This window comes from Acanthisitta chloris, unplaced genomic scaffold (genome assembly GCF_000695815.1).
Source record: "Acanthisitta chloris isolate BGI_N310 unplaced genomic scaffold, ASM69581v1 scaffold8499, whole genome shotgun sequence".
Taxonomy (NCBI): domain Eukaryota; kingdom Metazoa; phylum Chordata; class Aves; order Passeriformes; family Acanthisittidae; genus Acanthisitta; species Acanthisitta chloris.
The window spans coordinates 36,955-48,889 of record NW_008689738.1 but is presented as its reverse complement, the minus strand read 5'-3'; the positions used below and the strand labels follow the sequence as shown (position 1 = coordinate 48,889).

The window sequence follows — 11,935 nt, the reverse complement described above, 5'->3', positions numbered from 1 at the left end:
GCAGGAATGAAGGTCAAATTTTGGGAGATGCATTGGCAAGATTAAAATTTCCAAAGGCCAAAGGTCTCTAGAGGTCAAATTAGTTTGAATTCACTTAAGGCTGGGTCTTAGACTCTCTGAAATCATGTAACTACATAGTGTGTTTTTTTAATTTCTGCATTAGCCTAAGAAGTATTTGATGTTCTTCTGTCACTAGCACTGTGTAAGCCTTCTGTTGGGGAAGTGAGGGGCCTTAATTTGCTGTGGCTTTTTATAACCTGAAAGTGAAGTTGTTACAAACAACTCAATCTAAGTGAGTAGTTGAGATGGGCAAGATTCAAAGAGTAAGTGATTTTTTAAGTGCTCTAATGTGAGAAAAGCCTGATAGCCTGTTGTTTAATTGTGTTGGTCTTCAGTGACCTGCATGGCCTCTCTAAATGCATTAGTTCTTGTTTCAAACTGCTTGTTACATAATTTCTATTTTATCTTAAAACTTGTAGAAAAAACTTTCTTAACTGTGTCTTTATGAACAGGCAACTAATAGAAAAGGACAAGTAACCTATCACACAGCAGAGACTTTTGTCCTGGCAACGGGAGAAAGGCCTAGATATATGGGTATTCCTGGAGATAAGGAATACTGTATTACAAGGTGAGATGAAAAGGCATAATAGACTTTGTCTGCTCTACTGTTTGCAAAGGCAAACAAGCTTGTGTTGAAAGAACCTTGTAACTTACACTTCTTTTCTTTTTAGTGATGACCTCTTCTCCCTGCCTTACTGCCCTGGCAAAACTCTAGTTGTGGGTGCTTCCTATGTGGCTCTGGAGTGTGCAGGATTTCTTGCTGGTCTGGGGTTAGATGTCACAGTGATGGTGCGTTCAATACTCCTTCGGGGCTTTGACCAAGAAATGGCAGAAAAAGTAGGTGCCTACATGGAAACACATGGCGTAAAGTTCATCAGGAAGTTTGTACCTGTTCAGGCAAGTGCTTTTTTTAGGTTTCTTTTCTCCACACAAGCTTTCTTTAAACAGCAGATGTGAACTACAGGTGTTGTCTGGGAAGGCTTTGGCTCTGAACAAGAATAAATATTTTAGGAGATTAAGCTTAAGCTTTTTTACTGCTGAATGATAGATTAGTAGGTCAGGGCTTGAAGTGACAATGTAAGTGAGCTCTGCTGCTTCAGGTCATTCTAAGCTTACAAAAATTTGCACAGGTTGAACAGCTGGAGCAAGGCATGCCAGGAAGACTGAAAGTGACAGCAAAGTCTACCGAGGGAACGGAAGTCATTGAAGGAGAGTATAACACTGTAAGTATTTCTGGATTTGAAATAACTGAATATAGATGCACACAAAAATATATTGGAATACTTCCTTTTTTTCTTGAACAACTTTTAAAAGGAACTCCAACTGGAAAAATTGTTCATATAAATTACTGGCAGAAAAAAACTCCACCTTAAAATTGAATATTCATCTTCAATTGAACCCTGTAAACAGAATGGGTGAAACTTTGTGTGCCTGGAATTTAGCTCATATGAACAGTGTTGTTCTTTCTTGTTTTGTTCTGTTACTTTGTTTTCTGTTTATTGCATCTCTGAAATAAGTTGCATGTGGAGGAGCCTGAACTGATGGTGGCTCTTTCAAAAAAATTTAGAAAAGTCATTTAATCATAAGCTTCAGCTTGTCAGTAAGACCAAAGGAAGTGTTATGTTCATTATACTTCTCTTGCATAGTTACTGCATTTACTTTTGATTTTTTTATTTTTTTTTTTTAGGTTTTGATAGCCATTGGTCGTGATGCCTGTACCCGAAATATTGGTTTAGAGACAATTGGTGTCAAAATCAATGAGAAGTGAGTATTGTTCAACTCTTTTAAACCACTGAATGCAAGGAGGTTTGTATCCAATAATACCGGTGGATATATTTATCTTTTTTTCTTGCTTTTATCCTTGGCAATTATGTGGCCCTTTAAAATATTTTCTGTTCTTGGTTTGAATACAGTTGTCCTTTAGCTTCATTTCTTTAATAAGTATTTTGTAAAAGAACTATTCTGAGTTAATACCTTCTAGTTGGCCACTGTGCTTAAAGCAGAGAGCTGTATAATAAGTTAAAGATCATAAGTCCAAAGGTGTGTGCCTGTCAGTGCTTTCAGGCACACACTGTCATTCTTGGGTATGCCCTGTGCAGGGCCAAGTGCTGAACATGATGATATGTGTGAGTCCTTCCAACTCCAAATATTCTGTGATTCTGTTTCACCCCATTGTCATCAGCTAGGCACTGTTGCTCAGGTCACAGCTGGCTGACTTCAGCCATGTGTCAGAGTTGGAGGTGATTGATGTTCTGAAGAGTTTGCAGTTGAAGTAAAAAAGGCATAAGCATAATTTAATAAAGTGTGCTCAGTAGTTAGAGTAACACCTTAGTAGCAGAGCTTCTCCCCTCTGTTTTTTGCAGACCTCTGAGGCAGATTGTGACACTGAATTCTGTTCTCTTTCTGTTTTAAAGGAATGGGAAAGTACCTGTAAATGATGAAGAGCAAACCAGTGTGCCTTATGTTTATGCTATTGGGGATATACTGGAAGGAAAGCTTGAACTTACTCCAGTTGCCATTCAAGCAGGGAGGCTGTTGGCCCGCAGGCTGTATGGTGGTAGTTCCAGAAAGGTAAAGCTTATAAGCATACAACTTTAACTTATTTCTGTGCTCTTTGCCTCAAAATTGCAATAACATGAGTTGATTTGTCCGCTTGTCTGTGGGCTCTGCAAATGTTTTGTTTAAAAAAAGTGCTAATACAACTGTTCCTGTTATGCACTTTATAGAACTTGTATAGTCTAAATGGAATCTTCTATTTTTATTTTTAGTGTGACTATATCAATGTACCAACGACAGTGTTTACTCCTTTAGAGTATGGCAGCTGTGGATTTCCTGAAGAAAAAGCTGTAGAAGAATATGGAAAGCAAAACTTGGAGGTAAGAGCACTTGAGTCATTTAACTTGGAGACTGAGTGTTTTTCTTGGGCCTTGCTACTTTACTCTCAAGGCATAGTGTTAAAACAAGATTAGAAGGTTAGAACTGTTGTGGCACTGTTTTCATCTGGGTAGCAAGGTATTGGACTCACAGAAACTTAGGACTGGACTTACTGCCATTAGAATTGTGCCTGGTTTGCAGGCTGTCAAGCAGCATTTGACTTGGGTTTCAAAACTGCAGAGGTGTTTTTTGTTGTCATGAATTAAAGACTTATTGCTGAAGTGTACCAAACTTCAGGCATGAACTGTCTGTTTTCTGATGGTTCACTGTACTTGAATTGGGAGTTAATTTCTTTCTGACCTTTCCATACAGCTACAGGAGTATTGGGCATAACTTACCCATTTTACTGTGATTTCTGGATGCATATTAAGAGCTGTTGCTGTTTCAAGTACTTAATTCAGGGGCATGTGGTTTGAATCAAGTCTTCGTCTACTGGCTTTTGGAGGATGGACTGTGTGGGCTGGGTGGAACAAAATCACTGTTTGTGTTATGAAAATCTAGTGGGTTAAATGTTACACCATCTGTCTTTAAAGACATTAAAAATTAGAATTCTATCTGATCAAATTAATTCATAAAATTCTAATGTTCTTTTCCTTGTTATCATCCCAGGTTTTTCACACTTTGTTCTGGCCACTTGAATGGACAGTACCAGGCAGAGATAACAACACTTGTTATGCAAAGATCATCTGCAATAAACAGGACAATGTAAGTAGCAAGCTGGAATGGATATACTGAGTGTATTCATGACATTTCTTTTTAGACCAGCTAAAAGACAAGTATCTCTTGCTTGGCTTGCCTGAGCCCAGCTCTACCCATTCTGTTAACACTAGTATTTGTTTTAAGAGGATAAATCAATTTGGAGAGAGCTGATTGTTTTGGTTTGGAGTTGGTTTGGTTTTTTGGTATAACAGCTGTTTGAGCAAGTGGTAGCTTTATATATTATGAAACTTCATCCTATTTAAGAATAGAGAGTTTCCCAGAGTTTTTCTTTCAAGTGGTTTTGACTGACTACCACCTGGTGTCTTGCTTTAGCTTTCTGGACCTTGTGGGTTTTGCCATTTGAAAAATGCAGTTTTCTATGTTTCATAGAAACATGGAATGTGGTAGCCCTAGAAAACTGATGAGAAATGTTCTTGTTGTGGCAAAAAATAAATGTCAGTGTTTTCTGGTATTTTCCCCAAAACTATTTGGGAGAACAAAGAATGAATGGTAGGATGAAACCACATGGCTTTTAAGCTAAGAGGAAGTAAGCCTTACTCTTTGTTATTAGTCCACCTAACCCTTTCTCAAAGGGCAGAAAGGCTCATAGTTCTGCTTTTACTGGAGCCTCATTGGAAATAATCCAAATTAAAATAACATAATGGAAGGGAGGGACTTGATTTAGATTTCCCTGTGAAAGGTTTTTTTCCTAGGATGTTGGAGGACAATGTAAGTTAAATAGTGTATTTAAAATGCTCATAATGAGGACTTTGTGTCCTCTCTTGTAAATCATGGCCAGACCTGTGCTAGGACATCCCTGAAGGTATGGGAACATCTTGGGAAAATGTTTTAAAGCATTCTTTGTATAACTCTTGATAAACAATTAATGGAACAAATTGAAACAAACCGCACCCATTTTTATCTTGTTTTTATAGCCTACTGCCACTACTCTAGATCTGACTAGAGACAACTTGCTCAAAGTGCAACCCTATGATGTTTTCATTTTTTTTCTTGTTGACTGCTTGGGGAGGGAGGGAACAGCCAGTGAAGCTCTTCAGTATTGGATTTTTAACAACCAGTATGAACAGATCCTTTATCTGACCTAGTTTCATCGTAGCTAAATAGTTTTAAATCTGAATATACTGAAGATACTGTATATCAATAAAATCACAGAAACAGCTGACAGAATTAGAGTCTATTTTAGTTTTTAATTTTTGAATTAGAGGTGTGCCATGATTTTAAAACTCATTTATTTTAAAACTTGTTTCATTCTGCTGTAATGGACTGGAAAGAACTGCAAGGCTGCTTTACTTGGAGTAGTTAATTTTTTGTTAAAGACTCTGCTATCGACCTGCTTGCATAAAATACATTTTTAGTGTAGTGGGAGTTGCATGCTTGAGCTTTTGTCAAATTTTGCCTTGTACTAACTCATGTTTTTCTCTACCTGTCATAAAGAATCGTGTGATAGGACTTCATGTTCTTGGACCTAATGCTGGTGAAATTACCCAAGGTTTTGCTGCTGCAATAAAATGTGGTCTCACCAAAGAATTACTTGATGAAACAATTGGTATCCATCCAACTTGTGCAGAGGTAAGGAAGGGGAAGGCACAGCTTGATTTAAAACCTCTTGAGACCATTATTTAGATGCAAGGAAAGAATTGTATTTTGAGATTTAATTAGTATTTGCTTAACTCCTGAAAGGTGTTGTCACTGCAACTTGTTTTCCATTGTAACAGTGCAAAGAAATGTGATACTGTTATTTTAGAAGAGGAAACCAATAGCTATGATGATGATGATGCAGACCAACAGTAAATAAGCTGTCCTTTTGGTCTCTTACAGGTGTTCACTACAATGGATATTACCAAGTCTTCAGGACAAGACATCACTCAGAAGGGCTGCTGAGGTTAAACCTGCTGTTTTACATGTCTCCATGTTGTGCACACTTGGGTCTGTGGAAGCCCTAGTACATCCAACTGCTTTGCAGCCAAGTAAACGTTTGCATCAGTACCACTGTACGTGCTGCAGCTGGGAGTGGTGCCTTTGAGAGGCTTCCTCAGTAAATTGTGTTGCGCATGGAAACAGTAATACAGCAGGGAAATCTTGGAATGTAAATCCTGACTTTGTTTGGAATTAGCACTCTGGTGCTTTTTTGACGTTCTAGCTCGGAACCTTCTTGTGAGGTGAGCTACGACTGATGACTCCATGCAAGGTTGGGAGATTCTTTGTCTAGTCACATGTCTGAACTCTTCCTGAAGGAAATTCTTAAATTGCACAAATTAAAGCTAATGCTTCTAGACTCCAGTGTCTTGTACAAATGCTTGAGATAGAAGACAATTACATAATTGAATGATTCTTGCCAACAGTTTACAACTGATTAATCTTTTTAATGCTTTTTGTTATACTTAATTGTATGTTCAGTTGAGGCAAGATGGCACAAATGGGATGCAGTGTTGAGCAGTGCAGTTCAAGCACTAGTCTCCCACCTGAACCAGTCTAAAACTTCAAAGTAACCTAAGACATCACTGTTGTTCACATTCATAGTTGTTTGACCTCAGGTGACAACGTGTCTTTAAAATAAAAATGTGAGTTGTAGGCATCTTGTGAGTCAGGGTTTGAAGAGCAAGAGAGCAAGAGCATGTCAGTTTGCTCTTGCTGTTCATGACCATATTTAGTTCTAATGGTCTCAGATCTGGTTTCACCTGTGTAATGTAAAACTTCACAGAACCCAGAACTGTAAGTATGTGCTCTTATCTGGAGTACTGAAGTCTTGGAGGAGCAGAGTCTGTCCCACTAATACAGTGGGTGCCTGACTGTGATCCTAGTGTTATATAGAACTGCTCTCTGAAGCATGTGTGGCAGCACAGAACATGACCTGGTATGCTGCCCTGCTTTGTGTGTGTTGTGTACAGTCAATACTCTGAAGCTTTCTTCCACCCCTAGCATTCTGTTCTGGGGGAATTGTGCTTGAATTTGGCCCTTAGTTTTGTCCAAAAAGATGTTTTGAAAGACTGTTCTGAATATTGTATGATAGTAACCAGTTTTTAACTATTTAATCTGTGATGTACCATGGAATCTGAAGTTCAATAAACAATGCATACAACACACTGTGGTGTCTGACCTTGTGGTTTATGTTGCCTGAAATGTTATTTGGCTTAAATTATGTTGTTTATGCCATGCAGTACTAAACCTCTATAGACTTGTGCATGCTGTAATCTTTTAAATGGAGAAACAAGTTGTCTTGCCACACCCAGGGGCTTGCTCAAGGAATACCAATGTGCTTCTATTTTGATATGCAGAATTCTCTATGTTCAAACTGAGAGAATTTTCTACTGCTTCTGTATATTCCAGAAGATTCTAAATACCTATGTTGTAGTGTTTATCTGCAACACAGCTGAAAGATTCTCTGTAGATTCTAAGTAGAGTGTTAGCAACAAATCTGACTGGTGCTAAAATTTGATAACTCTGTGAGACTTTGGGGTTTTGCTGGGGGTGCCCAGTAGTACTGTAAAATACTTTCACTTGACTGTGGAGACACTTGCTGAGCTGCTGGTGTTGTTTTGCTGCAGAGCTCTGGGAAGCTGCTTGTTCTGGTCTCCTAGAAATTTTTGTTAGAGCCACATACTTGCTGTCACTTCTGCAGCAGCGACCCTAAGAGTGCACTGCCAAAATGTTTTTTGCCTGAAAGTTTGCCTCTATACATCAGATGTTATAATTCGAAGGAAAGGAAGCATAATAGTAGTGTAAACTCCCTCCGAGTTGCAGTCGACGAACCAGAGACTCATCTGAGCTGTTTTCAAAAGTCAGGGGAGGTGAGTGTGGCCAAGGGTAGAGAGCTGGGAGCAGGCAATGTGTTACAGACACAATTCAGCAATCTAGATGGCTGAAAGGAAACTTGGTAAACAATAAAGCATTCAGAAGGCTTTATATCATGAGAAAATGGGAATGGCAAAGTTTACCTGGTGCAGCCTTGTTATAGAGGAAGTGAAGGGGGAAGCCAAGTCAGTGAATGATAACTTCCTGAATTTACTATTAGTAAGCACTAATTGAGTTTTATTTCAAATTCAGATTTGATTTGCAGGTTCATGTTAATTGATCAATAATTACCACTTGCCTATCTGTTAACAGTGTACTAATTGCTGATGTTCCTTATGTCAAGCTTGCCCAAGCTGTCAGCCCTAGGTGATACTTACAGCTGATGGCATTGAGAACTTTATATAGATAGTCTTCTAAGCTTTAAATTCTCCAGTTAAAATACACAGTGAGTAGCTAATAGCAAGAGGAAACAAACATGTCACTTGTGTTTCGTTAGCTCACGTGTAAATTAAAACAGGACATAGTTCAAAGCCAAAATTTTAAGCTGGACAGTAGGTATTAGAGAAGAAGTAAAACCTGTAACGGCTAAATAATTACCCTGAATGTAGAGTCTGACATTGTTTTTTGATCTTTGGCCTGAGACTAAGTGAAGTAAGTGGAATGGCTTCCTGCTTCAGTCTCTTCTGAAGTATCTTTTCTGAAGTGTTCAGAAACCTGGACACTGGCCTGGAGCCCAGCTGTTGTGTGACCCTGAATGCTCAAGTGTTAGGGCCATATCAACTCATTTTTGAACCCTCTTACCTAGCACCTTTCAAGCCTGTTGTATCCTAGTAATGCTTTATTTGTAAAGCTGAAAATAAATTGTAAGAAAATTGCAGGCCAGGTGTAGTAGCCAAGTGGGGGGAGAATTTCCTGATGTAGTTCAGAAGAGGCTGTGAGAGCTTGTGCTGCTTCAGTTGGTGTTGTGATTTCTGTAGCTTCTGCTGCTCTGCCCAGTGACATGGAGCTTACAGGGGGTAATGTACATTCTGGTGTAAAGAGAGTAACAGCTGTTGTTCTTCGGTGAAAGAGCTGTGAGAACTGGGCATCAGTTTACACAAGCTCATTGGATGGTCCTCTACAGGCCAAGTAACTGCAGGTATTGAGCACTAGCATTTTATACCTAGTTGAGACCAGAGTAGATACTTAACTGCAGGGAGAGTGTTTGTTAAGCTCGATAAGTAGCATTTAAATGAGTATCTGCTTATGTGTTTGTCTTCAGTTTTCAAATTTGCTTTGATGGAAACTCAGCTAGTGCAGGTCTAATTGGGTATAGAATGCTCTAAAAATCTTCCCACTAGCTTGCAAGGAACAGGTGCCTTGGCCTGAAACTTGTTTGCTCCACATCATTGGTGAGTTTGGACAGTAAGGAGACTCCAGCAGTGGCATTAAAAGCAAAATGGTGTGCTTACGTTTCTGTTGTCATAAATGTTGTTCACCAAATTCTGAAGGGGTGTTCTGTGTCCTTAAAATACTCTGATATTTATTCATGCTGTGATACCAGGATCATTTTATAGGCTGCAGTTGAAAATGCTCAGTTGTGACTGAATCTGCTCTTAGCTGTTTTGTCTAGATCACTGATAATTATGGCACTCTGTGTCTGGACTGTAGCTCTTGAAACTGGATCAACAACAAAACTGTGTGGGTTTTTTTAACTTATTGGTGAAATTTATCCATTCCAGGTCCAGGAGTGGTTATGATTATAGTTATTGTAAACATGGAAAACACTTAATCATCAAATTAGTAGATTGCTTTCCACATAGCATGAATTTTAATTATATTTTGAGCACTGTAATTTGTCTTGAGTAACACAAGCAGCCAGTTGGCCTGTGCAAGAGCTGTGGGGGCAAGTCAGAGACAAAAGGGGGAACTGAATAATTCTGTAATAAGCTCTGAAATACCAGAAATAGACATGGAATATTTTTCCTGTGTAAGTGAACTGTTTAAAGCTTCAGATTCTCACAATTCCCGTCAGAGCTGCTTTTGACAAAGACTTGAAGTGTTTACCATTCTTCCACACATCTCAAATACCAGAAGAAAATTGAAAAATAGGGGGGGTTAGCTCTAAATTGGAATTCCTACATGTTTAGATCTTGTGCTTGTCAGCTTCTCCCGAATATTGGCAAGGAAAAAATTCCTGGATGTGCCTTTGAAGAGGTGGGAACAACAGAGGAAGGAAGGGTCAAGAATTTTTACCTAATGCAGCAAGCCGCGTTTTTGTGGGTTTGCAGCACTGGATAACCTGTTCTCCAGGTTGCAATTCAAGTAAATGAAGAGACAGGGTTAGAAGTCCTAAATGACCGTTTTTAATTGTCAATACAGAGTGAGTGTGTGATTGAACATCTTCATCCCATTAAGGTGTATAAACTCACAATTTGGAGCTGAGTTGCAATAGTTTTCAGTGTTGCCTCTAAAAATAGCAGTTGTTCTTTAAGAATTTCTTTGCGTGGATAAAACAGGAGCAGTGCTGGTTCAGAAGTGTTAGAATGACACTATTTGGAGGCAGCACTGACTGTAAGGCAGGATAGAAAATGCCATTTGTTTATTTTGCAGAGCCAATGTCACTGCTCTGCTGGCTACTGGTGGCTCCTTTTGGACCAGTGAACATGACTGTTGTGTTGGTGTGTGCTTTGTGGCTCTTGCTCAGCAAGGGGAGAAATAATCAAATTACCCAAACCAGCTGTGTAAGTGTCTGCTGCAGCTGTATCTGGGTGGGGAGGAAAAGAATGACTGTCCTATCTACAGGTTCAAGCAGTGATAACCAAGTTTGGAAGTTATTTTAGCTATAGTTTTTCTTACTAGCTTTTCTTTAAATAATTTTCCACCTTCACATGCCATACAGTCCCAATGTTCTGCTGGTGAAAATCTAATTAAGTTTACTTCTGATTTCTAAATAGAAATAGTTAGCTTAAAAAAGAACTTTTGTTTGTAATAGACAAGGTTTCTAACCAGTTAACAGCTTGGTTGTTTTGTCCTCTGAAAGGGCAGAAGTGTTATTTCTTTAGCTAACTTGGTTAAAAATTACTCACTGCAGTCTTCTTTTTTTGTTTGTTTTTGAAAGCGTTAGAGGGTTCAGCATGTCCCATGACCTAAAGGGATTTCCCTTTGTCTCCCTTTCCCACTACACCCTGACAAGTGCCCTGCTGTGATCAATTTGACCTGTCCCTTTCTGCTGCTGCTCCTTGTGCCTGCATACTAAGTGGACTGAGAACTTAGGTTTGTGAACTTGACAGTGTCTGGGCAAGAACACCCCTTTAAATAGTACTTGCACTGTTGTTGTTTGCTTTTCGCAGAGGCTGAGAGTTGTGGGTAGATGCTGGCACAGTTCACTACCTTCTTGCCTTGTAAAAATTTGACTCCTGGAATCCTGGCACCGACTGCCTTACATAATCTCTTGGACATGCTCTGACTTGGGGCTTGCGTGGTGTGTGGGCAGAGGGCAATTTAGAGCACTGATGGGGTCTGAACTATTGCAGCTGGTGATGGAGTGGAAGCCATGGGCTGGCATTGTACATTGGTAGGGGAGGCAGCCCATGCTGTCACAGGTTGGGCAGAAGAAGAAGGAATTGGTGGGGGTGGGAAGGATTGGTTTCATCTGGGATTTTTCACCTACCTCTCTCTCTTTTCTCCCTCACCTCAAGCAGTAAGAAAAATCATGGTAGAGCCTCTATGACTCTCTGTTTAAAACCCTGTGCTGGGGCTGTATCAGCCAGGTTTGCTGCTAGGTGATGTGTCTGCTCCTTCCATCCCATCTTTTCTGGGTGTTACCAGCATGCGGACTGGGAAGCAAAGACCTTGCTATGCACTGTTCATTCCTTTGCAGGCAGAAATTCCCTCAACCTGATTCATTCTCTTCCTCTATCTTTCCCCCTTGACAAGATTACTTACTGCCCTGTGGGATATAAGATCTTCTTACCCTCTTTCCCCAAAATAAGAAGTCCCATCCCTACAAAACTGCCTTAATTCTCTTCCCCTTCCTCTGGCACTTTCCAGGCTTTCAATGAGGGTCCTTGTCTCCCATTGCATTTCTGTTGCACTTGAATGTTAATTTTATTGACCTTTGCCAATCCCCTCCCTCCTCCCAGCTGAGGGACAAGCTTTTAGAAGGGTTATTCCTCTTGAAGGTGATGAAAGGTGCTCCTTGATTGCTAGATTGGCATCTCCACAGCATTCAAGGTCTCTGCTGGGCCAGGGAGGTGGAGGCAAAAAGCTTGGAAACAGGCCAACTGCTTCCCACGTTGGATGAAGCATCATTAAACAGCCCCTTCCCTTCAGGCTCTGGTTTGTCTCTCCCTCTCAGTAAAGGAGCTGAGTTTCTAAATTAGGAAGCTGAAGATTCTGCTGTGAGATGTTCACATTTAATTTAGTTTGCACTCTACAGGGGCTGAAG

At 39.8% G+C, this 11,935-nt stretch overlaps 1 protein-coding gene across 1 annotated transcript in view; it reads left to right on the top strand.

Annotated features, from left to right (window-relative positions):
• Positions 1–6,013, top strand: part of LOC103808732 (thioredoxin reductase 3-like) — a 12,522-nt gene extending 6,509 nt beyond the window's left edge. Inside the window, exons 7-15 of the mRNA XM_009081533.1 lie at positions 513–628; positions 732–957; positions 1,191–1,283; positions 1,748–1,824; positions 2,475–2,631; positions 2,829–2,936; positions 3,604–3,699; positions 5,149–5,283; positions 5,533–6,013. Coding sequence (XP_009079781.1) covers positions 513–628; positions 732–957; positions 1,191–1,283; positions 1,748–1,824; positions 2,475–2,631; positions 2,829–2,936; positions 3,604–3,699; positions 5,149–5,283; positions 5,533–5,595 — 1,071 coding nt within the window. The 3' untranslated portion in view covers positions 5,596–6,013. The remainder of the gene's footprint in view (positions 1–512; positions 629–731; positions 958–1,190; positions 1,284–1,747; positions 1,825–2,474; positions 2,632–2,828; positions 2,937–3,603; positions 3,700–5,148; positions 5,284–5,532) is intronic.
• Positions 6,014–11,935: the final 5,922 nt, after the last annotated feature.